General features: G+C 38.2%; 1 protein-coding gene across 3 annotated transcripts in view; it reads left to right on the plus strand.

Moving 5' to 3' along the window:
• The first annotated feature begins 2,551 nt into the window (after positions 1–2,551).
• The window catches only part of LOC143025507 (dual specificity tyrosine-phosphorylation-regulated kinase 1B-like), a 103,501-nt gene continuing 78,810 nt past the window's right edge, over positions 2,552–27,242 (plus strand). The window contains exons 1-2 of one of the 3 annotated variants that reach the window (XM_076185279.1): positions 3,852–4,047; positions 4,563–4,594. In XM_076185279.1, the coding sequence (XP_076041394.1) occupies positions 4,001–4,047; positions 4,563–4,594 (79 nt within the window). In that variant the 5' untranslated portion in view covers positions 3,852–4,000. Of the gene's footprint in view, positions 4,048–4,562; positions 4,595–27,242 lie in introns of all 3 variants that reach the window. The other 2 variants (XM_076185278.1, XM_076185277.1) reach the window with 2 other exon arrangements.

The following is a 27,242-nucleotide window of genomic DNA, read 5'->3' on the forward strand; positions in this document are numbered from 1 at the left end:
GCCAGAGCTGAGGCCTCCTCAAATATCTCACCAACCAACACTTTTAGCTTGGTAATTACTTCCCTGTGCCTCAGTTTACCATTTATAAACTTGTAAACAAGTTTCAGTTTATTTTTACATTTATCTACAACACCCATTTCAAAATTACTTTCTTCCTACCTGCAGATTCTTGTAAATCGTTTCTAGCTTGAAAAAGTAAGCTTCTTTTGTTTTACTACTTCTTCTCTTCCTCCATCTTCCCCAAAACATGTCCCCTTTTTCAACCTCGAACCTTTAGTTGAACACGTCCTGTTTCTTCTTCCGCTAATCTTTGGAAAAAAAATAAATACTCCCACATTGTAAATATCCAGGAAGATTTCCCATTTCCTGAATATACTCATGATATTCATGAATTCCTCCCAGTCCGCTTCTTCAAAGAATTTCTTCAGCCCTTAGCCATTCCCAAAATTGAGAGTTCCTTGCCTATATGATTCATTCTTTCACTCGATTTCTTCATCTTCCAGATGAAATTAAATTGTTACAGTCATATTTTCCTGTGTCTGGCGCTGGTTAGTAACAGTGTGTGTAGTTTTTTTTTTTTTTTTTTTCTGTGATCGTCTAAGTTGCATGAAATCGCCTTGCGATTGCCAAAATATAATATCTGGGGATGTCTGCTCTGGTTAAGCAGGTTCTACGAGGCTGTTTATCTCCTACGTCATGATGTTGCTCTCAGCTGCAATAAAAATTGCCTGGCGTTAACCATAATTAAATCATTGGAGGTGTTCGCTCGCGCTCCACAGTTCCCTGCCTCTGGAGGGTGAGTGGGAGGTGGTGTTAGTGTGTTGTGGGGAGGTGGGGGTGGGGGTCGCCTCGCCCTGGGGAGTAGGCCCCGAGGGTTTCCAAAAAGCAAAAACAGTTTCTTGATGTGTCCACTTCGTTTCCATAGACGTAGAAGATATATGTCGAGGTAGTCTGGTATACCTATCCCCATAAATTTATTGTGTTGCTCTATATTAAATACAATCTGCTGACGTTAACCAAGGTAAAACTATTAAATGTACCTTTTATCGAATTAGGTCATTCTATCCGGGATTGTGTGGTCATAGCCAGAAATTACTGTGTGCTGATCCATCTTGAAGGGCAACAAAATGTCAACTACATTTTTATCTGAAAAAATAGTGTGATAATAAGTAGATATGTGAACATACTTATTCAGCATACGCAGATAGTGCGTGTTCTTCACTATTCTGGAAACGATAGGCTCAATGTCAATCACACATGTAGTAATAACGATAGAAGTGTAAATTTATACGTTTATACTCAACACAGTAATGAAAAATTCAGAATTAATAAGTGTACAATTAGTCAGTAAGAGTTTAGAGATGTACATTTTTGTTTCGAGGCCATACATGAATGTTCTTCATTCTCTATCAAATGACCGTTATGTGACGACCCAAAGATTATTTCTTTATTATTATTTCTCCTGGCAAAATAATGACAACATTTATTTTGATCACCAGATTAATTTGAGCACACCTCTTGGAGAAGATGTCCCAATCACGCATTAGAATTGCCACGCCTACCATCCATAGAAGGCTTGTGCTGATTGGCTGAGACGCTGGTCTGGGTCCGTGCAGGCGGAGCTTTCTACCAATGGGTGCATCGGATACATGACGGATCGCCTACTCGCGCTGTTCGTCTGCTGCTTTTCCTCATGCTCTCCATCAGAAGTAGGATCGAAACCCAACCAAATTCTTGCCAGAATGAGAACCCTGCCAGTTTCTACATTACCCTTAAGCTAATATATCATTAATGTTAATCACGTCGCAACGACGCTGAGACACATTTCCGCTCTGCAGAAATCGCATTAACTAACGAGCTCAACTAGGGAGCAGCCATACCGTGCAGCTGTTGTTGCTGCTGCTGTTTTACCTCCTCCTCACACCAAACCCCCCACCGCCGCCACCCTGTTGCTAAGGGGAGTCAGGAACCTTCTTAGGCCTGGGCCGGATCCTGAGGACCATCAGGTGGCCGTCTCGAGACATTTCTCATTATTTGCGTCAATGTCGACACGATAACCCACCCAACCCTGTATTTTCTGACTTTTTTTTTACAACCTAATTCGTTCGTTCGTTCTTCTTTTACACCATGTTCTATTAATATATAAAAATTCTAAATTCACGTTGAATGAGGTGAATGTTTAATATATTAATGCAAATCAATATTTCTGATCTATTATTTATCCTTGATAAAAAATCGAAATCATGGAAGGGATGGCTTGTTCATCTGTCATCACTAGATATCATATCTTTATAAAGATAATGAAAGGAAGCACAAGTAAATGTATCAAACCTTTTTCTTAAAACAATTCTATATGTATACCAATTTTCGTAAGATTATAGTTTATATGATATGAATTCACTTATCTTTAAATATCCTTGTCGGCTCTATTTCAATCTTTTCTTTGACATTATGAGAGAAGGGCATTTTTTAATGCAGATCCTTTGATACCGAAGTGATTGAATGAAATAATCCATCAAAATGTTGTAACGGGTACTGTTGAGTTGTCCTCCGCAGATATGGCAGCACCGCACTCAACAAGCCAGTGTAGAGCTCTTCCATATTTGAAGTGTGCGCCGCTACTGGCTTGACATTGATTTAGCCTTTTTATTATGTTACTTTTAAAAGTTAAGGGGCATGTGTATGTTTTAGGAATACGCAGAAGCCCCAGAACCAAGATATACGGCAAAGAAATGAGGAAAATTTTAAGTAAATACGCTCCCAAGTGCTGAATAGGGAGGTTGAAATAAGCCCTGGAGGAGCGGTTCCCGTAACCTCATGTTTTGGTGTGAATTAGCTGTTTTGTGGTCCTAGAATCGGCTAGAAAGTGGCAAAATAGGTGATGTGCTGCGCTAAGGTGGTGTCTGTGCTGTGATTTAAGGATAAGGTGGTAAACCACGTGAGTTCCGTGTGATATTTGTGTTTTGGGCGAGTGTTTTGACCCTTATGGGCGAGTCCATGTTGACGCACGGGGGAGGAACCATGGAGAAGAAGCGCAAAACGTAAACAAACTGCCAAAGCCTTTGAAAAATTAGCTCCTCAATACAAATATCTTATGAATTTTCTTCAGTACCCCAATGGAATATCAAGCAGGACACCTCAGCGCCATGATTACACCAAAACCAGACTGATTGGTCTGAGGAAAAAGAGGAAGTGGAGCCCACGAACAACTGGTGTCTTGCCTACCAACACTGAGCAAAGGCATGGCGCACTCGCCCACTGAGACGAGGTTCTCCATTTTCTGAAATTTTGACTTGATACGGAGTATATATACTCACCTTCTGTTATAGAGCACTCGCGTGGAAACAGAGTGTAAATATGTGGGAGGGCACGACACAAAGCTATGGGCCACAAGTGTCAGAATCTGGTTTGAGTGGGTGGAGGTTACAAGCAGCCGAAGCTGTATTACATCACCTGAGAACTGTATGAAACGAAAGTAGTTTAAGAAATTTCTTGTCTTTCAACTGTCCTTCATGGTCGAGGATGCATATCAGTTTAATGAGTACATGTATTGTGTGAGAAGTGTTTGGAAGAAAGAATAGATTCTAGTGGAAACAAAAAAAATCTTTTAACATTCTCTTGACAAGATTGTGATATTTATAACATGACAAAACTACCAAAGTGAGAAGTTAGTTCTTGAAGATAACTGCACCTTTGTCCAGGGGTGCAGTTGTGAGCACGTCAGTGTGACCTCCCGGGCTTTTGGACCCAGGTCAAGTTTTGGTGGCTCAGTCATTGAGACGAGCGGGAAAAACGAAGGACACGGGGGGGGAGGCGGCGCAGGCCATGCTGGTGGAGAGGTCATGGTTCTTGTGAGTGGGGGCGGGGGGGACGGCGGTGGAGGAGGTGCAACACCCGGTGGAGGTCGCGGAGGGTCGACTGGAGGCGGTGGAGGAGCAGCCATGGACAAGGCCTGGGGTGTCACCGTAGTCCCCCCACCACAACATAAACGCCATGACCCATGGCACAAGCAGGAGTTGGCAGACAAGGAGAGAGCAAAACAAATTCGTAAGTTCACATGGTTATTGGTGTACTGTATCATAGTATAATTTATTTTATTTTATTTATTTTATTCATTTATTTTATTTTATATATTCATTTTTTTATGCTGAAGTTACTAGAATACATTTGATTTTTAATTTTAAGTGCAATTATTATTATTATTATTTTTTTTTTTTTTGCAAATGCTCCATTGTTATTGTTATTGTTGTTCCCTAACAAGAATTTAATCAAGTTGAGCAACTTTGCTCCATAAACTTCCATGAAAATATTAAAGAGATACAAAATTACATTAATTTAGGTACAATATTTTCCTTGTGCAAGTTGAAAAGTGTTACACGAAACCTAACCTACTCATGTCAGGTGGTAATATTTGCAATGAAATGTTACACATTCATTGTTGACCTGCCAGCTATTGTGACAATATTTCAAAGTAAGGAGAAAAAATATTAATATGTATATTTGAGATACAGTTAAAAAAGTAATTAGTTTGGCATGCTCTGAAGTAGTTTTCTTTTTTAAAGAATGTTGGCACAAGGATACTCAGAAGTGAAAGGTAACATTAAAAGGGTATTTTTTGTATGAAATACCGAGATGTATTTAATGGACACCAGGAATGAAGTTTAGTTTAGGGATACACAGAGTGAGTCCCATGTATAAACAAACACCAGTACAGTATATGTAAAGTGAAGGTATTATTTGCCTTTCACACTTTTTTGTCTCAATTTTTCATTTATTTATTCATTTGACATATTTATCTATTTAATTTATTTTGATTTGTTTATTTTATTTGTATTGTTATTCATTTTATTTATTTTATTTATTTTTTATTTATTTTGTTATTTATTATTATTTATTTATTTATTTTAGTTTTTTAACATACTGTACTTCACTCTTCTCCCTCCCTTCCCCTTCTCCCCTCTTTCTGTATTTACCCAATTGTAGGTAAATACAGACTGTGTCTGTACTTGTGTCTTTCACTCACTGTTTTGGTCTTTGAAGTGATGCATTTTTTCCAGTGAAATTATTATCAACACAAATTTATCTTGTATGATAAAAACCACAATGTTTATGGCAAAATATGAAATATTTGATATGAAGGCAGAGTGGATGTGCCTAAGGGATGTTGGAGCAGAGAATAAGGCATGTTTGCCAGAACATAAGTCTGCTTGCCAAGAATAGATAGCATATAAGCATAGTTTCATAAAGCTGTGGCTCTAGTAATATACAGTAATTCCATGTCTTACATTCAAGTATAGCTTTATCAAAATTTGTTCATATATCTCATTAAGATGTACAGACATACAATATGTGGTTTCTTTTAGCATCTTCATTCAATACAGTAGAAGTTAATTTTGGTGATGATGCTGTGATGCATGGAAGGGAGTGGGTGGAGGATGTGGGGGGTGAGGGAGTGGGTGTGAATGATATTTTGATGCAGCCTAAAGGGGATTTCTTCTTGTCTTCTCATTTTCTGCATGAGGAGACAGAGAGGCGGGTTGCGTATTAAATGAAGCAGCCTTGCTGCATTGCTTCTGACCAGGGGCAGTGGGTGGGATGCAGGGATGACCTATCATCCAGGAGGAACCAAGAAAAGAGGGAGGGAAGGATGGTGAATGGGAGTGAAGTATGTGGGAATGAATGGGTGGGAGTGGATTTGTGCCTTTGGCTTTAGCTACCTCCCTTGTAAGGGGGGAAAAAGCCCTTGATATATGTATGTATGTCATTCTTCCAAGGCTGATTCCGGTAAATCAGAATTCTGTTATACTGCTGCTGACATATAGCTTGATTTAATAGACTTCTGAACAAAACGGGTGTTTCCAGTCAGAACTATAACATGTGACTTTGTACAACTCCTTTAGAATACTGGTATTGATATGTGTGAAATTGAATGTATATACTGTAGATTGGACTTTGGTTCAGTGGCAACTAGTAGTATGTCATTAAATCCACTTGAGCCAGTGTAGATATACTTTATTTGAAATACATGTAAGGCACATCCCAATGAAAGTGATTGTACTCTTCTTCTAAAGTGATAACTGCAGTGAATAATGGTACTAATAATTGTTGCCTTGGAGTTTCTCAATGTGGAAAACCTGCGAACCCACAATGGCTGGCAACAGTCCTAAGGCCCTCCCACAGATCTCTCAAGTGGCATTGGTGTAGGATTGTTTCTTCATCACTAACTGAAAGTAGTTGTAGGAGCAGTGTCAGCTTTTCATGTGTGAAAAGGTGTAAGAAATACAGTTGAAATTGATGGTCTTGGGGTCAGTCTGAAGATAGAGTGTCAGCCTCTCAAGGCTACACTGATGCAAGTGAGAAGGTTGATGGGTTTTTAAAAATAGGCAGCTTAACTGTTTTGCAGGACCACTACATGCAGGCACCCATCATTGGTCCCTGACTGGGGTGTATAGAAGATGATTAGATATAAGAGGAGGTCATACCACATTTGAAATATTTTTTTGCCCACAGATGGGTGGGTGGGTGCTTATATTCAGCCAGCCCCCTTTGTGAGGCTTTTTGGTATGGGATATATGACTTTTATTTCGACATGCTTTATTTTACTTGATTTACTCACTGATTCTTTTTGCTCAGATCTAGTTAACATTATTAATACGAAGGAAGCAAAGTATTTTAATACGAAGGAAGCAAAGTAAAAATGCTATTGCCTTTGTGTTACTTGTAGATACTATTTTTATCATATAGGGTAGACTAGATAATCTTATCATATAGGCTAGGCATGTCCCCAGACAAACCAGTGAGTTTTATCGACAACAACAGTGGAAGTATCACTGCTAACACTTTCATCATTGCTATGTAAATAATATGCTTCCACAGCATAGTTCCCAACAGTCAGGAAAATAAGCATAGGCACCTTACAATCTATACAAAATAAAGCATTGAGAGTAATAACATAATGCACCAAAACCACCCCAATAGAACATCTGTACACAGAAACAAAATACACCTGCACACTGAAACAAAATCTTCCCTATAGGATATTGTGATAATAATAGGTACACTATTTCATGCAAGAGCCCTCAACTTTCCCTGCCCATCTCATTACATCACACAAGCATCAACTGAATGTAACAAAAGAAAAAGGAAATTCCTACTCAAGCTTACATAACAGTTGACCACCTGAACTACATAGTACATCCACACAAAAACAGATTCATACTCAGATCATAAAACAAGCTCTACAAAACTGACCACCAAGTTCCCTACTCCATAAACTTCCATGAGACAGCAGCCTGGCAGAAAAATCTGTAGAGAAGCAAGAACTACACTAGCATGCATGCATTTAGGTTACCACACAACATTGACAGCACTAGCAAAGATTATGCCTGGCTACAAAAATAAATTGCCCCACACAAACTATACCCAGGCAACAACACAGTATTTCTTCCTTGAGTGATTTGTGGGCCAATCTGGTCTGCTAAAGATGCCTTGGGCAATGGATTGATTGATTGATTGATAAGGAGTTCAATATGTCTGTATTTTGTAAATACCAACTGCTGTATGGCAAACATAACCAAACCTAAGGCTTCAGAAAACTAGTGCTGGAGATATCATGTTAGCAACAATGCCAATGGTGATATAGATTGAATTCATTCTGTTTATGAAGTGATAGTGTCATCTTAATTTACCACTTTATTTTCTGCTGCTTATCAATCAGCCTCAAGTTTCACTGAATGGAAAACCCACAGACCCACAGTGACTGGCAAATCGGAACCATTCACAGATCTCGAGGGAAAAACCATTGAACTGTTTTCTGTGATGTGTCAGCATGTGAATTTGTGTGTTACCATACAAGCTCAGAGTTGTAGGTTGAGAAGAGCATTCACTGGTCAGATCTCTATATGTAAAAAAATGTAAGAAATGCAGCACAAGTTGATAGATCTTGGTTCTGGTCTGGAGACCGAGTGCTGCACCTCCTAATGGAGGTGATGGGTTTGACAGATTTTGAAAATGGGATGCTAGCTGTCCATCTTGCAGAACACATGCAGATAGTTATTGGTCCCAATATTGCCTATTGGAGTGTTTATTAGAAAAATATACAGAATATAATGAATCAGACATTACCATAATAGAGTTCTTCATTCTGTTAGTTCTAGCTTTCCAGTAAATCAATTTCTCTTAAATCAAGCCTCTACTAATATATTTAGAACTCACATTATTGTTATTAATAATTATATGCAGAGCTAGGCGCATTCTTTGGTGCATTACTAGGTATGTCCCTCAGTGTACAGACTGACACATATATAGTCAAGACACTGAGGGATGCACCTAGCTCTGATTACAGTAAACCCTCGATATAACGGATCATGTACTGGATATCGGATATAATGGACCAAAATCTGACCTGACAAACCCTTGCTATAACGGATTTTCATGTTATAGCGAGGGATCCCTGGTTATAACAGATCTTCGAATATAACAACAGACTCCTGTCTCCGTATTGTCCGTTATATTGAGGGTTTACTGTAATTTCTAGTACTGGCCAAACTTCAGGATATAACATATCTGTCCGGTATTTCCATTGGATATAATGGATCCTTGTATATGACGACTGACCCGTCCCCATATCGTCTGTTATATTGAGGGTTTACTGTATATGAAATATTATACTATATGTACTGTAAACATTTTACTTTCTTGAATGCAAATCATGTAACTAACAAAAAAATCCATACCAGTGGCATATTACTCCAACATATACAACAACCTTCCAGGTTAGTTACACAATGCATCCACATCAAAACACATGTACACTCAGATCTCTAAACAAGCTCACCAAGACAATCCACCAAACTCAATACTCCACCAACAACCCTCAGATGCCCCACAGAAAAATCCCTTTCAAGTATGGTTGGCATGCTTTTGCCCAGGACACTTCCCAGCATTGAAACACTATCAATGCAGGCTAGGCCAGGCCACAGATTCAAACTGTCCACCCAAGATGCAAACACCACACAGAAGATACAGCATCTTATTCTACAATATCCTGGATCCCTAAGAATAACATTGTTTGAAATTCTTTACTGGGGTGATGGCAAGCATGGGCTTTTCACCCTCCATTTCATCTCTCACTACCCTTTGTGTCATATAATTTATATTTTGCCATAAACATTGCAACAATTTTATACTGAAAATATTTTCATCAGTACAGTATAGTTATTGACAAACTTGTAACTTTGTTGACATGTAATAGTCATCATTATGGTACTTAAAGTTGGAGCTCACCAATTGGAATACAACTTAAAAAGATTATTGTCAGTCTTGTCACAGAAAATAATTTTGGTCAAGGATTAGGCTAACATGATTATTTTTGCTAATATTAGATAACTACCAGTATGGTACTTAATTTTCTAGGACCATGTGTCTTCCTGATTTGAATGTATAAATGTTTTGTATATGTAAACTTTTACATTGTTGAAAAAAATTATATCAAATAAGAAAATTAAAATCTTGAAATATATTGTTCTTGGTTCAGTTCTTATTACCGGATATACTTGTCTATAGGTCGATCTCGTGTAAAGGTCGACCCCCCATTTTTGGCCAAAAATTCTAGAATTTTCCATATACCTCATGCATAGGTCGAGTGGCTTGTTTTTGTTTTGGTGCTGTGAGCATTCCACTGTCTTAATGCTTTGAAGTGGCGTGGCTTGCCTGGTATAGCAATTGATTATTATGGTTTTTCACTTCATTAATTCTGATGTATTTTGGTTTATGTTTTTTTCAAGTTGATTGATTTTAATATCTAATAAGTTTCACTGAAGTTGCCATTTCAGCAGAGTGAAAAACTTGAACAGATTACCAAGTTTTTTTTTCATGAAAGTAGCAGTTGCCGACAAGACTGACGAGTTAAACACCATATGAGGACGGAGCCTTTATTTGTACAATGTTTCGCTTATTACAGCCTTTTCAAGTACAAGTTGAGATACATATGCTTGAGATTAAATAAGGGGAAAGGAGGGAACGGGGAGAGAAAAGAAGTAGGGGGGAAGGGAGAGGAGGAGGAGGAGGGTGATTGAACACTGGGAAAGGTTGAGAATGCTGGCCCAAACGTCCGTGGGCAAAATGTTCACAAAGGGTGGTTTAAATAATTTAATTTTTTTTGCTGGCCATGGGTATTAGGGGAATTATGTGGGGCGAGATGTTGAACATACCCCTATTTTGTTCAATAGTGTTCATTCCTTGAATGATCGCTGCTTCTAAACACTTCCTGCGGATTTTGTCTGGTTCTTGTATCAGCAGCTCTGCATTCTTCCAGTCCATAAGATGGTTTTCCTTGTTTCTATGTGTCACACATACATTGGTGGTGACATCATGTCTGACGTCGTAATGATGTTCATGTATTCCTGTATTCAGGTTGTGTGATGTTTCTCCGATGTAAACTTTATCACATCCTGAACACGGAATACGATAAACACCAGCTTTGGTGCCCAGTGTTTGGTTTTTGTGTATTTTCGTCTTCGTGATGTCTTTTATCGTCCTGCTTGTCTGGCACACTACTTCCAAATGGGTGGTTCTTAAAATATGTGTCAGGTTGGTGGCAACGTCGCTGGTTGGCAACACGAGATGTCTTGTTGTGTAGCAGGACAGCACAACAAGACGTCTCGTGTTACATTGTTTTGGTAATGGTAACAATAATATATACCATATAGAAAGCTAAATTTGAGAATATCACAGCATTTTATTATTTTTCAACCAACTATGGGCACTATAATAGTATACATGATATAATAAGCTTGCCTGTGCTAAGAATTTTAACAAACAGGTAAACCCACAGTATGGGGTTACCGTACTAGAAGGAATTTCACATGTTTTGGTACATACCGTGTATTTCATGTCCCCATTGTTTATTGGTAGTAACTAGTAGGTAAATATTTTGATTTCTGAACCTAAAGAAAAGGTAAGAGTTCTTCCTAGCCTTTCTTGTCATGTCTGGATTTCAACCTAACAAGATTATTACTTGTGTATAGGTCGACCCCTAGGTTTTGGCCTAAATATTTTTCCTTAAGATTTCGACCTATAGACGAGTATATACGGTATACAGAATCTAAAGGCAACTGCCAGATGAATCATTTATCCATCCTTGCCAATTGTGAAAAATTTACATAGATAACTGAGGCGAGACGCTAGATGGCTGGTAGTTTGAATCTGTGCATGAGAACCAGTGTGTGATGGCAGTAAGGTCATATGGTCTTGAATACCCAAGCTCTGACAGAAGGCATTCAGTTTGTAGCCATCTCGCTGAGTGGGTGATAGCTGAAACAAGTCCTCCCCTGTGTAGAAAAAGTTAAACAAAATAAATTTGATCCTTTATTTCTGAGGGAATACAACACAGTTGAATAGATAATTATCCATTGTTGGAGGATTTAGTTTATATGAGCTGCTTAAAGAAAGATAAATGAACCTAGGCAACCAACTGCTTTGCTATTAGTGTTTTGGCACAAAGCCATAAGGCAACTTGTAGTCTGAAGGGGAGTTAGGTGTTTACTCACATCTCAGTAAAGTTGCCATAACCAGAATAACCTATGAGAGACAACAATATGTGTGAATGGGTACATCAAGTCAAGTTTTCTTAATTCATTGAGGAGTGAGGGGTTTCCCTTTCCCCAATAGTCATTGGCAGATTTTTTACTTTCCCACATAACTATTGTAGATTATTACTGAGTGACAGATTAGTGAAACTGCATGTTTAGGAATGCTATGTGCCCCACCTATTGGCCATTGTTGATTACTTGGGACCTGTGGTACTCTTCCAAGAGAGACCTGGGGCAACAGACTGACTATAGTACAGTACTATCTTCTTGGCAAGCATGACTTCTTCCTCTGTTCTGGTACTCTGTGGGTGCCTCCACTCTACCCTTATCAAAGGCTTTTTTATTATTTTGCCATTAGCATTAGGGCTGTTATTGTTTCTAGTGAGTTTCTATTGAAAATAATTTTTATATTGAATTTTAACTTTTAAGTACATGTGTTAAAGTGAAATGATACCAAATCATCCATCAATAGGCGGAAGAACTATGCCAGTCAACTATACATACAAATGACTTAAAGCTATTTATCAAATTACAGAAATTATTTCTTATTACCTGCACAATAGTTCTGCAACATAAAAATTTTATAATCATCTTCCTACTGCCTCTCTTCAGAACCCATCAAGGGAATAATGACAGATATCTGGATGTGGTGGCCCTGCCTATTTTCTAAAACTGTCAACCCCTCACTTCCATCAGGAGGTGCAGGCCTGAAAGAGGCTGGCTCAGTCTCTGTACTAGGCCCAGGATCTTCTTATCAACTTCAACTGTATTTCTTACCATTTTTCACACATGGGGGGCTGACAGCCAGCAACTACTCTCTTCTCCCTACCACTATGAGCCAGTGAGACAACACTGACAACAGTTCAAAATAAAATACCACACTGATACAACTCTGACAACAGTCCAAAATTTCTTCTCAGAGAGATCTCTGAGAGGTTCTGAGAACTGTTACTAGCCACTGTGGAGTTACAGGTTCTCCACTTGGTGAAACTTGTGGCAACAATGGATTGAGAACCCATCAGTATCCTCTCCTAAATGTATTATTCCAGTATGTTGACAGTCATTAGACAAAGTTATGTCACAAATTCAACAGTATTTCTTCTGGCCATAAGAAGAGTGACACGGCCACCACCCAGCCCTTCTGAAACCACACTAAAGATCATCTATTACTCATGTTATAAAACTCAGCTGTTCAAATGCATTAATATGTGGAATGAATTGGACATAAATTAATTTAAGACTACAGAGATTGGTCCTCACAAATAACTCTTGTATCCTGTATATTACAATTAGAAATAGATAATCAAATTATCAATAGTGCATATTATATATATATAGTCTCTATGGGAGAGGGGGGTTGACCAAATTCAAGCATACATCTACCCAACACTCGTCCAAAAACACATTTGTCAGCCCTCCCATGTTGTCACCTCATGAGTGAAAGATCATTTTTGCCTCCAGCATGCTTGGGTCAAAGGCTAGGCAGTGTGTGTGACACAGTTTTTCCACAGTAGGGCTTAAATTACCCTCATGTCTTCATTATATGGCAAACCCCCCTCCCCCACTCCACTCAAAAAAAATATGGAGTAGACAAGAACATCCCTTGGATCTGCATTTCTTTAATTTATAACCACTCCCCATTTACCCATATCTTTTACACATTCCTCATCGCTCAACAGACATTCCTCTTGAATCCACTGCCACCTGTACCCTGTTTGTTCACCTCCATCTTGGTCTTCCTCTCACCAATGGTGATGGTTCCTCTTAAACTTTTTTATCTCTCAACTTAGATTCTATCTGTCTTAGTTTACCATTGATAAACTTGTAGAAAAGTTCAAATCACATAAATATCAATAATGTCATTTCCAAAGTTTTGTTCTTCCCTTCAGGTTTTTGCGTAATGATACCTAGTCCACCTGTACTCAAGTGTTCTTATATCGTCTTCCACCTTTTGAATGCCACATCTCTAGCTTTATTTTCTTCTTCGTCTTACCAGTCTTTACTGACACACCGCATACACACACTCCCTTACAAGCACTGTAGCAAAAATATGTGAAAAAGTTATCAAAAGTAAATGGATTAAACATTTGGAAGAGAATAAAATACTAAATCCAAAACAATTTAGATTTAGACATGGAAGATCATGTGCCACAAACTTTATTTGATTTTACTTGAGGCTAATAGAAATACTACAAGAAAGGGACGGATGGGCAGATTGTGCCTTCTTAGATCTATAAAAAGCATTTGATAAAGTACCACACAAAAAGCTACTAAGAAATTTTAAAATAATAGGTGGAGTATAAGGGAAGTTATTGGAATGGATGGGAGATTTCTTGAACGGGAGAAAAACAAGGGTGTTACTTGGAGACAAGAACTCAGCCTGGGAAGAAATTATAATGTTTGCCATATATGTATATATAAATGACATTGATGAAAGTGGAATATTATATGAACTACTTTGCAGATGATGCAAAAGAGAGGAAGATTGTAAATCACTACAAAAAGACCTGGATGAAGTCTGGGAACGAAGTCAAAAGTGTGAAGTGAACTTCATCATCAAGAAATGTAGTATAATGTAATTTGGAAAAAATAAAAATAAAATATTGGGACAATATAAACTTGGTACAAAGGAAGTTAAAAAAGTTAACTTGGAAAGGGACCTAGGAGTAACTGTCAGCAATTACATGGCACCAGACAGACATATCAACAAAATAGTTGGAGAAACCTTCAATGAAATTGGCCTTTGACGACTTGGATGAAGAAATGGTAAAGAAAATAGTTATACCGGGTATTGATAAGACCAAGATTGGCGTGCACTGTGACACTATGGACACCCAGCACTAAAAAGAACATAAAGAAATTAGAAAGAATCCTAAGAGCAACAACAAAGATGACACCAACACTCTCCAAACTGACATACGAACAAAGATTATCCAAACTGGAACTACCAACCCTGGAAAAAAGAGAAGGAGGAGATCTACTGACCATCTACAGAACTGAAAGGGATGGAAGTCCTCGATAGAGATGATTTACTAAAGTGGGATAAAAGAAAAACTAAAAGCCATGAAAAGAAACATAAAAAGGATAGTTATTGAAGAGATCTGAAAAAGAATAGTTTCCCACACAGAGTGGTGAATATCTGGAATAAATTTGATGAGGAAACAGGGAGTGCCAAAACTATACGGGAATTTAAGAACAAACTTGGTGCTGAAAGATACAAAGACAGGTCACTAGGAGCATACATCTTTCCCCATAAACTACAACCAGGTAAAATATACACACACACACACAGTTTGATAAATTGAGAAGGGAGAATAAAAATTTTGATAAGAGAAAAAACTAAACACCATGGAAGAAAAAGAGGATAGGCCAACAACAAATGAGGATAAGAGAAATAGAGTAACCTTTAAAGAGATCATGAAGCGACAGGAAAGAGCCTGGAAGAAAGAATAGTCAAGTTAATAAAAAAAAATCTCATCAGAGATGTTGTGGACAAGTCTAGATGTGCTCTTTGGGTGCCAAGAAGAATACAACACTAGGGAAGGACTTGGATCTAACAGACCAGATTGATAGTATGTATAGGTTAGACAATTATAAGAAATATTGCGGACATCCAAAGAAAATAAAGTTTAAGTTGAAAGCCATGGCAAAAGAAGTAATTAGCAAGTCTTGGAAGTTAGCACAAGAAGGTTGAAGAATATTTGGAGTGGGAAAGATGCTAACAAAGAGGAGTGAGCAAAGACACGAAAGCTCTTAGGGGAAGCCAAACTAAAAAATTATAGGAATGATTTTATATATAATATATATATATATACTGTATATATATATATATATATATATATATATATATTTCAATCAGAAGGTGAGGAAATGGTTTCTAAGAAAACAAGAAGGCACTATTGCAAAGTAAGCACTACAAGGAAACTTAGAATAGCATATGCTAATGTTGATGGTTTACTATCAGCTAGGTTGGAGGTAAATGACTGCTTAAGAATAAATGAGCCTGATGTATTGTGTCTTGTAAAGACTAAATTCCCCCAAAATTTGGATAAACAGTTGGGGAACAACAGATACACCCCCTGGAGAAGGAACAGAGAAGATAAAAAGAATGGAGGAGTAATGTTTGTGGAAGAAGCAAATCTGAGTGAAGACAGGGCTGAAGCACTTCACCTAAAGATCAGTACTAAAGGACACAATAAAAGAGACTTCATGGTGGCATATGTTCCCTCCAAGACAAGAGCTTGGAATGAAACTGAATATCAAGAAATGTTAAAGAATACAGCTTTTTTCCTAAAGAAAATATTGAACAAAGGAGTAACACAGTCCTTATTGGAGATTTTAATTGTGGTGATATCAATTGGGAGGAATGGGAAACAAGCAGCAAAGCAGATTCCTGTGGAAATACACTGTTGAGTATAGCAATGGAAAACACAATGACCCAGTGGGTAAAGGAAGTGACCTGGGTAAGAGATGATACTACCACAAGATTAGATCTATTACTAACCAAAGAACCAGATATCAGCTCCTTGAACTACCTTTGCTGAGTAGGAAAAGTGACCATATTACAATTGAATTTCAGCTGGATGATGAGAAAATAGAGCCAAGGAATGAATCATATAGGCAAAGGAGACAATTTTAGGGAAGCAGATTACTTAGGGTTAGAAAAAATTCATTGAAGAAACAAACTGGGAGGAATTCATGAATACCATAGTAATGAGGAAGTGGGAAATCTTTCTCGACATTTACAACCTAGGAATGAACAGACGTGCCAAAGACTAGAGAAAGGAAGAAGCAAAAACAGGATTGGCTTAGCAAGAAGTGTGAGATTACTAAAAAAGTCAGGGATGTGGTGTGGGAAAAATGGAGAAAGAAAAGAAGCTTACAAACAAACTAGGAATGACTATACCAGAATTTGCAGGAAGAAAGCAATGTTGAAAGGTGTAGTAGAAAAATGCAGAGATGAATCAAAACTGTTGTACAGATTCATAAATGGTACATTGAGACACGGGGAAGAAATCACCTAGTTAATAGTAGATGGTGAGGTCTTTGAAGAGGCCTCAGATCATGCAGAAATAATGAAGGTTTCCGGTCTGTCTTCACAAAAGAGTGCAACTTTTTGGAGTAAGGCAAGGGGGGTAAAAAAACAAACAGGTTTAGCAGATATAAATGTAGAAGTGAGGGAAGTGTTCAATCTCCTGGGATCATTGGATGTGACAGAAGCTTCAGGACCTGACAGGATCTCAAACTGGATACTTCAGAAATGTAGGGAATAATATGAGGAGCAAGTGGGTACGCGATGATGCCGACGTCGGCATCTTGATTATATTTATTGTAGTCATACCTACGTAACCTCCATTCTCTCTAAACTGTCTTCATCATATTTTCTATGGTTATCAATTCACGGGTGAAAGAGAATGAACGATTGAGCTCTGAATTTATTTTTTATTATGCGAGTATTATGACCGTGCAATGTGCCCCGGAGTGAAGAGGTTAAAGATTGATAATGTCAGGTGCCTTTGTAGTAGACTTAGTCTCACTAGGGTGTCTTTTCTTACTTGTGTCACATCTTTCGTCCATTAGGTCAGTGTTTTCCATTGCAATATTTAGCCAAGCATTGCCCAAGGAACTTTTATTACCACATGCTTCTCATCCCCCCCCTAATTTGTTTCCATGCACTTAACCCCTTCCATATGGTTACGTATATGTAGGCATTACGAGGCACTCGTGGGTATACGAAGATGCCTGCATCAGCATCTTGATTATATTTATTTTGTAGTTGTAGCTGAGTGGTCCCCGCATTCTGTGAACTGGTTTGATCATATTTTCTGTGATTATTAATATTCATAGTGAAAGAGAACAAATAATACAGCTGTAACTTTATATTTTATAACAAGTATCATGATACATCATCAAATCATATGACAAACCTGAGTGTTTGTTGACCTTATTGTAGTATACAGGAAGGAACAATACTCATGGGATTGTGTCCCTTGCTCTCCAGTTATCATACCTAGGGTCAAACTTGTGTATTGTTCCAACTTGGGCTCTATCTCCTTATTCTCTAGTTATTGAACAAGGATTTGATTTCACGTATAATTCCAGTATGGACTATGTTACCTTCTAAGTTATTCCAAGTTGTCTATTTTTTTATGTGAAGTCTCTCAATTTGTTTTCAAATATCTCAAAAGATTGAGCACCTCCCTCACCTCTACTTTAATATTTTCTAAACCTGAATTATTGCTCACCTAATCATCCTTAGGGGGGGGGAAAATGCTCTCCTTTGTGAAGACTGATTGGAAAACCATTCAATATTTCTGCCTGTACTGAAGCTTCCTCAAAAACCTCACTACCCTCTATTAGCATGGTGATTTCATCCCAGTGTTTTAATTAATTTTTGATAAACCTGTAAAACAGTTTTAGTTCATCTTTACATTAATCCACAGTACCCCTTTCAAAATTTCTCTCCTTGCCATGGGTTCTTGTATAGTTATATCTAGCTTGTTTGTAAGCTTTATTATTTATATATTTATTTATTTATTTATTTTATTTTTTTATCATCATCATCACCATACCTAGCCTCTAATTCATGTACAGTTTCACCTTAATCTATATCCTTGATTTCCATTTATCATATTTAGATTTGAACTTGTGTATTATTTGAGCTTGGGCTATATCACCTTCAAAGCAATTCCATGTATTTATGCATCTCTGGAAAACTATTTTTTTGTATCCTTTAGATGTGTATGTGCTTGCGTATGCTAATCTTCAGCACATGTTTGTTCACTCCCACATTGTAAATCAAAGAAAGCTTTCCTATTTACTCATAGTTCCAGTGGCATTATTGATTTCCTCCTATTCTTCTTCCTCAAAGAATTTCTTCAACTCCAAGAAATCTGCCTTCACAAAATTGAGTCTACATTCCATTTGCTCTGTTTCCTCATCTGCCAACAGAAATTCACTTCTTACATGGTCAAACATTGTGTGAGTGATCATACCTCTATTTATATTCATGTATGTTTACAATGTAGGGTATATTTAAATAACTCTGGAGAGTCTTTGGAACACTTCCTTATTATTTCTGTCTGGATACAATGATCAGCACAAATGACAGACTTAGAATTACATATAGATTCCAATTCATGGCAACATAGCAACAGAGTTGGGCCAAAGGGCACATTGAACATGAGTGGAGATTTTTTTGTTGCAGCCATTGGGACACCAGGAACTACAACAGTCAACAATGTCACTGCTGTTCACTGTTCTTTGTAATCATTGTCGCTTTAGTTTCATCAATTAAAGGTGTGCTGATCATAAATAACTCTTGAGAGACTTTGGGACAGATTTTTATTATTTCTGTCTGGATACAATGATCAGCACACCTGAAATGAGTGACAACTTAGAATTACATATAGATTCTACTACAAATGACAAACATGGAGTTACATGTAATATAGATGGCACAAACATTACCTAGGCCATACCAAAGGTTTCTGCATATGTATGAAAAATTAATTTCTGCACATCATTTGGACACTTTTAGTTTGTTCTTTTAACTTTATGAAACCCTCCCATCCCCTGGTGATCTTTGTCACTATAGTCCAGCTTTATCAATGGCCTTAATACCTGTCAAGTCGCTTCTTTCTCTTCAATCCTTCAACAGGCAGAACTGATGCCTTTATTTTCTCCCCTTATGGCTTACCTGCTAATTTGGAAACCAGTTTGGTTGTTGCTCTTTATCTTCTTGATCTTACTTATATCTTTTGCTCTGCACAGGGACCATGCTACTGATGCATTTTTAGTCATGGATATATATATATATATATATATATATATATATATGTATATATATATATATATATATATATATATATATATATATATATATATATATATATATATATCCAAGACTTGTGCTTGTGTAATGAATGAGAAGGGATGAGGGCTCTTTCATGTGCCTGTATCATTTTCATGCAGTTTTCAATGGGGAGGATTTTGGTTTCTTTGAAAGTGATCTGTTGGTGGTGGTTTTGGTGCATCTTGTTCTCCATGTTTTATTTTGTATAGTTTGTAAGATGTCAATATTTGGTTTTCTAATTGCTGGGAACCAAGCTGTGGAAGTGTCATAGAGGTTCTCAAGAACTTTGTGTAGAACACCTAGAGCTTCCTATTGGCAACTGAACTTAGGCTTATTTTTGGTTGATTGTCACTGTGTGGTTTAAAGGGTATGGTTTACCAAAAGCGAGGCCTAGAATTTCAGCTATGCCATTGTATGGGTTTTTGATTCATGGTTATCTGAAGTGTATTTACCTAGTTGTATTTTACGGGACGAGAGCTATGCTTGTAGTGACCCGTTTTCGTATTTCTCCACATCCAGTTTGTTCTTAAAATTGTGTATATTACTGATGATTTTTGATGGGAGGCCTCCATCCCATTAATTTGAAGCTATTGTTCTAGTTTGTCTAGTTTCTTCTATTCAGGGTTTTTGTCATGTCATTTGCATAGGTGAGCACTTACGCATTGTGTTCTAGATCTAGTGTTGAGAAATTTTTTTGTGAAGAGGTTGAATGGTGCAGGTCAGAGTATTGATCCTGGGAAACTCAATTGTTCATACCTAAACCTCAGAAATTTGTTTTGAGCAATACTGCACTATGCCTACACAGGCATCATGAGGTGCAAGTGGATACGCAAGGATGTCAGCATCTTGATTTCTCTCTCTCTCTCTCTCTCTCTCTCTCTCTCTCTTTTTCTTCATGAGTTACCCTGGATTCTGTGAACTGGTTTGATCACATTTTCTGTGTCATTACTCAGTAATAGAGAACGAGTAATATAGCAGTGACTTTATATTTTATAATGTGAGTAGTGTGATGAATCGTACCTATGGCAGCTGATGCTGTGTGTGAGAATTTGACTCATACTGAAGTTAAGAAGTTTGTTAGTCATTTATTGTAATTATTATAGGTATTTTGTCTCGTATGATCTCTCTTCATAGGTACAAAGTTTCCCTCATTTTGAGATTGATCAAGTAAGCACCAAAATGTCTGTTGATGTTTGTTTGTCCATGTAACCACTTTCTTGCTTTTCATCCCCTTTCACATCAGTGACAAGTATGTGCATATGATGGTCTTTCAAGAAAGATCTCCCCCATCAACTTTAGCTGTCTTTCTTATATTATTTCACACATGGAGAGCTTACAACCAGCAACTGCTCTCCTCTCACAATAATTTTCATTCAGTGACATAGAAGCAGTCCAACACTGATACAACACAGACAACAGCTCAGAGTTTCAGAGAACTGATGCCAGCCACTGTAAGGCTGCAGGTTTTCCACTAAGTGAAACTCAGACATGATTGATTGATTGATTTCCCTGCTACATCTTTGTTGGAGAAGGGTGTTGCATCATCTTTCTAATTTCTCCTCCTCCTCCTCCTCCTCCTCCTCCTCAAGTCAAGTCAAGTCAAGTCAATGAATTAGTACCATAATATGTATGTTCTATATCAATATTACCAGTGTTTTCACCCTCAAACTACCCTGACTCTGAGGAAATATCATTAAATGACACTGCTATGTGTCTATCGGTATATCTTGATAAAACTATCAGATACTATCTAGATTTTTTAGCTAGCATTTGCAACAAACCATTCTAATAGAACCACAAACATGTTTCCTTTTTTACAAAGAGGGGCAATGATAACAAATGTTAATATTGAAAAAAATAACAAATAGAAAATACTGTAATTAGAAAAGTGGTTTGATATATACCAGGAAATAAAGTACCGGTAGTGGCTAATGATCCATATAGATGAGGCCATGCTTATGTCAAAGGAAAGACACTAGCAGATGATGAATGTGTTAGGATCAAAACAGTTCAGTAATAATGATTGTTAAAATGCAGAGGGCTGAGTAGGTAGTGGACAGTTCTTGAGTTCTTGAACACTGCCCACAAACTCATCACAGCACAATCAAGATAAGTTAGATGGTAATGTCCACATTTTGAACCTTGGCATTCATCACCCACCTGCTTACCCCTCTCTCTCTCTCTCTCTCTCTCTCTCTCTCTCTCTCTCTCTCTCTCTCTCTCTCTCTCTCTCTCTCTCTCTCTCTCTCTCTCTCTCTCTCTCTCTCTCTCTCTCTCTCTCTCTCTCTCTCTCTCTCTCTCTCTCTCTCTCTCTCTCTCTCTCTCTCTCTCCTCTCTCTCTCTCTCTCTCTCTCTCTCTCTCTCTCTCTCTCTCTCTCTCTCTCTCTCTCTCTCTCTCTCTCTCTCTCTCTCTCTCTCTCTCTCTCTCTCTCTCTCTCTCTCTCTCTCTCTCTCTCTCTCTCTCTCTCTCTCTCTCTCTCTCTCTTGTTACATTCTGACTGAAGTCAATATAGTTGTTTTATAGATATATGATATTTGAGTTATCAGTTGTACCTCAGACTTCAATTATAACTGTGATTATATATATATACACATGTGTGTATTTACCTAGTTGTATTTTGCGGGAGAAGAGCTATGCTCAGTGACCCACAGTTGTATCTTTTCACATCCAGTTCTTTCTTAAAATCATGTATTGTTTTAGCACTCACTGTTTTCTCTTTCAATTTGTTCCACTCTGTGTGGAAAGCTGTTCTTTTTCAGATCTCTTCTGTAACTGTCTGAAGTTAATTCTCGTGTCCTTTTGTATTTCTTCTGTCCCATTTAAGTAGGTCATCCCTATCAAGGATTTCCATCCCTTTCATAATTCTGTAGATGGTTATCAAATCGCCTCTTTCTCTTATTTGTTCCAGAGTTGTTGTTGTTGTCGTTCCCTAGACTGTCTGTCCGAGCAGTCCCGTCTCCCCAAGGAATGCCACAGCTGAAGCTGGGTTTTCCCACAAATCCTTTATAGAGTGTAATGTTGTGTTGTTTGCGTGCATGATTGTGTATAATGCAGTCTTCCATTATGTGTTGTATGGTATGGGGTGAAGTGTTACATCCTGGGCAGCTGTTCACAATGCGGTTATCCAGCCTCTTCTGGTAGCTTAGAAGTGCTGGGTGGTGGCTGCACCGCAGTCTGGCCAGGTGGACTCTGTCCTTTTGTGGGAGAGAGGATTCAGAAGGGTGGATATCAGGGGGTCTGGCATGCAGCAGTGTGTTGTCTTTCAGTGTGTTAATGGAGCGGTGAGTGATATGATTATGAATATGTTTCCGGAGGCTGGTATTTGGTGGTTGTGGAGGAAGAGAAGAGAGTATCTGTGTGTGATACAGGTCTTTGGGTGTTGTTTTAAGAGATCTAGGTGTAATTATCTCAAATGATATAACACCAGAAAAACATGTAAACAAAAGAGTTGAAGAAACTTACAATTCAATAAGTTCAATGAAAGTGGCCTTTGACTACATGGATGAGGAAATGGTAAAGAGGATACTAGTTACACTGGTAAGACCAAAATTGGAATATGCAGTGTCACTATGGACAGAGTTGATAAGTTTAATTTGTCCAATCTTTGTTTGTATGTCAACTTGCTAAGTGTTAGTGCTCATTGAATTCTTTCTAGTTTCTTTGTATATATATATTTATTTATTTATTTATTTTTAATTTTTATTTTTTTATTTAATTGATTTTATAATTTTTTATTTATTTATTTATTTATTTTCACTAGGTGTCCATAGTGACATTGCATATTCCAATTTTGGTCTTACCAGTGTAACTGGTATCCTCTTTACCATTTCCTCATCCATGTAGTCAAAGGCCACTTTCATTGAACTTATTGAATTGTAAGTTTCTCCAACTCTTTTGTTTACATGTTTGTCTGGTGTTATATAATTTGAGATCTCTTTTTGAGTTTACTTTTATAAATTTCTTTGTACCAATTTTGTATTGACCCAATATTCTATTTTGCTTTTTCCAAATTCCAGTGGTACCTCTACTTACGAAAGGCTCTACATACGAAATTTTCAGGTTACGAAACACTTCTTCGGAGAAATATTGCCTCTTGTTACGAAAGAAATTTCAGGATACGAAAGGCTAAAATTTCAAAATACATGCTGCTACTCACAGCTCCCAGAATCCACCGAACGTAAACATACTTGTAGCATCCTGTATCTTGGTTTGAAACTGGCGCGTCCGAGCTGCTCTGCCATTGGCTATTGCCCAACATCTTCCTGGGATCCCATTGGCTAGGAGGGACCTCTGTGTGTATGTGCGTATACCCAGAATCCTCTTCGTTTTCCCGTCGGCCCACGAGGATCACCGAAGCCTCAGTCTCACACTAGCGAAATTCAGTTAAGCACGAAGTGTTCGGACAGTTTTTCGTCAGCTTTTGTTAGTGTTTATTGCAACTTTACGTGTGTGTATTAACTTTTATTCACTATGGGCCCCAAGAAAGTGATGGAGAAAAGTGGTGAGAAGAAGAAGAGAGTTGTTTTGTCCATACAAACAAACCAAGAGATAATAGAAAAGTAGGAAAAAGGGATGCGTGTGGTTGATCTCGCCAAAGAATATGGCCGTAATCCATCTACGATTGGCATGATATAAAAACAAAAGGAAGCCCTAATAGCTACGACTCCTTCCAAAGGCCTCTCTGTCATTTCGAAGAGGAGGTCGGCAGTGAACAATGAGATGGAGAGGTTGTTGCCCGTGTAGATAAAGGAGAAAGAGATAGCTGGAGACACAGTGACCGAGACCATAATTTGCGAAAAGGCGACTGCCATCTTTAATGACCTCGTAAAGATGGATGCAGGCGAGGGAACTTCGGCGCAAGAACCACACCAGGAGTTTAAGGCATCGTGTGGGTTGTTCGAGAAGTTCAAAGGGAGGACTGGAATTCACTCTGTTGTTCGGCATGGCGAGGCATCTAGCGCCGACCAGAAAGCGGCCGACGAATTTGTGCGAAAATTTGAACAATTGGTGATCGATGAAGGCTACGTTGCACAGCAAGTTTTTAATTGTGACAAGACTGGCCTTTTTTTGGGAAAAGATGCCTCGCTGTACCTTCATCACAGTAGAAGAGAAAAAGATGCCAGGCCACAAGCCCATGAAGGACCACCTTACACTTGCCCTTTGTGCCAATGCCAGTGGGGATTGTAAAATCAAGCCCCTGCTGGTGTACCACTCCGAAAATCCCAGAGCATTTAAGGCCCACAAAATATTAAAAGAAAAACTTCAGGTGCTATGGAGGGCCAATTTTTGTTGAGTGGGTCAATTTGGTTTTTGGCCCTGCTGTTAAGAGGTACCTAGAGGAGAACAATCTCCCATCAAGTGCCTCCTCATTCTCGATAATGCACCTGCCCACCCGCCCGGCCTTGAAGATGATATCCAGGAGGAGTTCTCATTTATTAAGGTGCTGTACCTCCCACCTAACACCACCTCTATCCGCCCATGGACCAACAAGTCATTTCGAACTTCAAGAAACTCTACACGAAACACTTGTTCAAGAGGTGTTTTGACATCACTGAAAACACCCAGCTTACCCTTCGTGAGTTTTGGAAGGAGCACTTCGATATTGTTGTTTGCCTCAAGATAATCGTCATGGCTTGGTAGGAGGTGACCAGGCGTACCCTTAATGCGGCTTGGAGAAAGCTGTTGCCCCACGAGATTTTGAGGGGTTCGAGGTGGAGTTGGAGGGTAAAGTTGAGCCTGAAGTTGACGAAATTGTTTCGCTGGGAAAGTGCATGTGGCTTGAGGTGAATGACGAGGACATCGACGAGTTGATTCAGGAGCACCACGAGGAGCTTTTGACGGAGGAGCTGAGGGAGTTGGAGGCAATGCAACACACGGCAGTGCAGGAGGAGTTCAATAAAGACGAAGAGGAGGCAGCCATTATTCCGACAGCCCGAATAAAAGACATTTTAGGAAAATTCTATGAAGTTTCGAAATTTGTTGAAAAGAATCACCCAGAAAGTGTTCACTAGTCGGGCTATCGCTCACTATGATGATGTTTGCCTTGCACATTTTCGAAAGATTGTTAAAAGCCGACAAAAGCAAACGACCTTGGATCGGTTCTTTACAAAACGTCAGGCAAAAACCGCTGCTGAGAGTGAACCTGAACCGAAGAAGGCAAAAGGTGACAACAATAGCAGTTAAAACAAGAGAAAAATTAAATGCAAAAGAGAAAAAAAAAGTATTCTTTACATTATGTACAACTCTCATTTTTATGTTTATTGTGCAGTAATTTAATTCTAAAGTATTTGTTACAGGTTTTGATGCATTTTTGTGATTCATAAAAAAAAATTATGTCCGATTTTTAAGGGGCTTGGAACCGATTAGGGCATTTATAGGGTAAAAAGCGTTTCTACTTATGAAATTTTCACGTTACGAAACGATTTCCAGAACGAATTAATTTTGTAAGTAGAGGTACCACTGTACTACATTTCTTAATGTTGAAATTCACTTCATTCTTTATACTCCATTTCCAGACTTTCTCCAAGTCTTCTTGAAAAGATTTGCAATCTTCTGTACTTACTCTCTTCATTAGTTTTGCATCATCTGCAAAGACGTTTATATAACATTCGATGCCTTCATCCATGTTGTTTATATAAACAGCAAACATTATTGGAGCCAATATGTTGCCCTGGGGGACTCCACTTATCATATTTACCCAATTTGAGTTCGTTTCTCTAAGTACCACTCATTTTTCTTCTGTTCAAGAAGTCTTTCATCCATTTCAATAATTTTCCTTGTATTCCACCTATTGTTTAAATTTTTCTTAGTTTTTTGTGTGGTACTTTGTGTGTATTTACCTAGTTGTATTTTATGGGAAGGGGAGCTATGCTCATGGTGACCCATTTTTCTATCTTGCAAGATCAAGTTTGTTCATTAATTCTTGTATTGTGTTTGCACACACTATTTTTACATCCAATTTGTTCCAGATATTTATCACTCTGTGTGGGAAGCTGTTCTTTTTCAGGTCTCTTCTGTAGCTGTCCTTTTTGAGTTTCATTGGATGTCCTCTTGTTTTTCCTCTGTTCAACTTTAACCACTTCCATACGGTGACGCCTACGTAAGCGTCATGAGGAGCAAGTGGGTACGCGATTATGCCGACGTCGGCGTCTTGATTATATGTATTGTAGTCATACCTGCGTGACCCTCATTCTCTCTAAACTGGCTTCATCATATTTTCTATGGTTATCAAAATTCACGGGTGAAAGAAAACGAGCGATTGAGCTGTGACTTTATTTTTTATAATGCGATTATTATGACGCAACATCGCACGTCTGGCAGCTAATGCTGCCAGACGTGCGATGTGCCCCGGAGTGAAGAGGTTAATAAGTCCTCTGTATCAAGGTGTTCTTTTCCTTTCATAATTCTGTAGATGGTTAGTAGGTCCCCTCGCTCTCTTCTTTGTTTCAGGTTCGGGAATTCCAGTTTGGCCAGTCTTTGTTCACATGTCAAGTTTGAAAGTGTTGGGGCCAACTTTATTGTTGCTCTTTATAATCTTTCTAATTTTTTTATATTCTTTTTTGTACTGGGTGACCATGTCAGTGATGCATATTCCAGTTTTGGCCTTATTAGTGTTTGTAATATTTTTTTTATCATTTCCTTATCCAGGTATTTAAAAGCTACCTTTATTGATCTCAACAAATTGTATGTTTCTCCAACTATTTTATTTATATGTTTATCTGGTGACATGTCTTTGGTGATGATTACTCCTAGGTCCCTTTCAGAATTTACTTTTTTTTTACTTCTTTTCCGTCAA

Source organism: Oratosquilla oratoria, chromosome 5, assembly GCF_046742065.1.
Source record: "Oratosquilla oratoria isolate Oo_2021 chromosome 5, ASM4674206v1, whole genome shotgun sequence".
NCBI lineage: Eukaryota > Metazoa > Arthropoda > Malacostraca > Stomatopoda > Squillidae > Oratosquilla > Oratosquilla oratoria.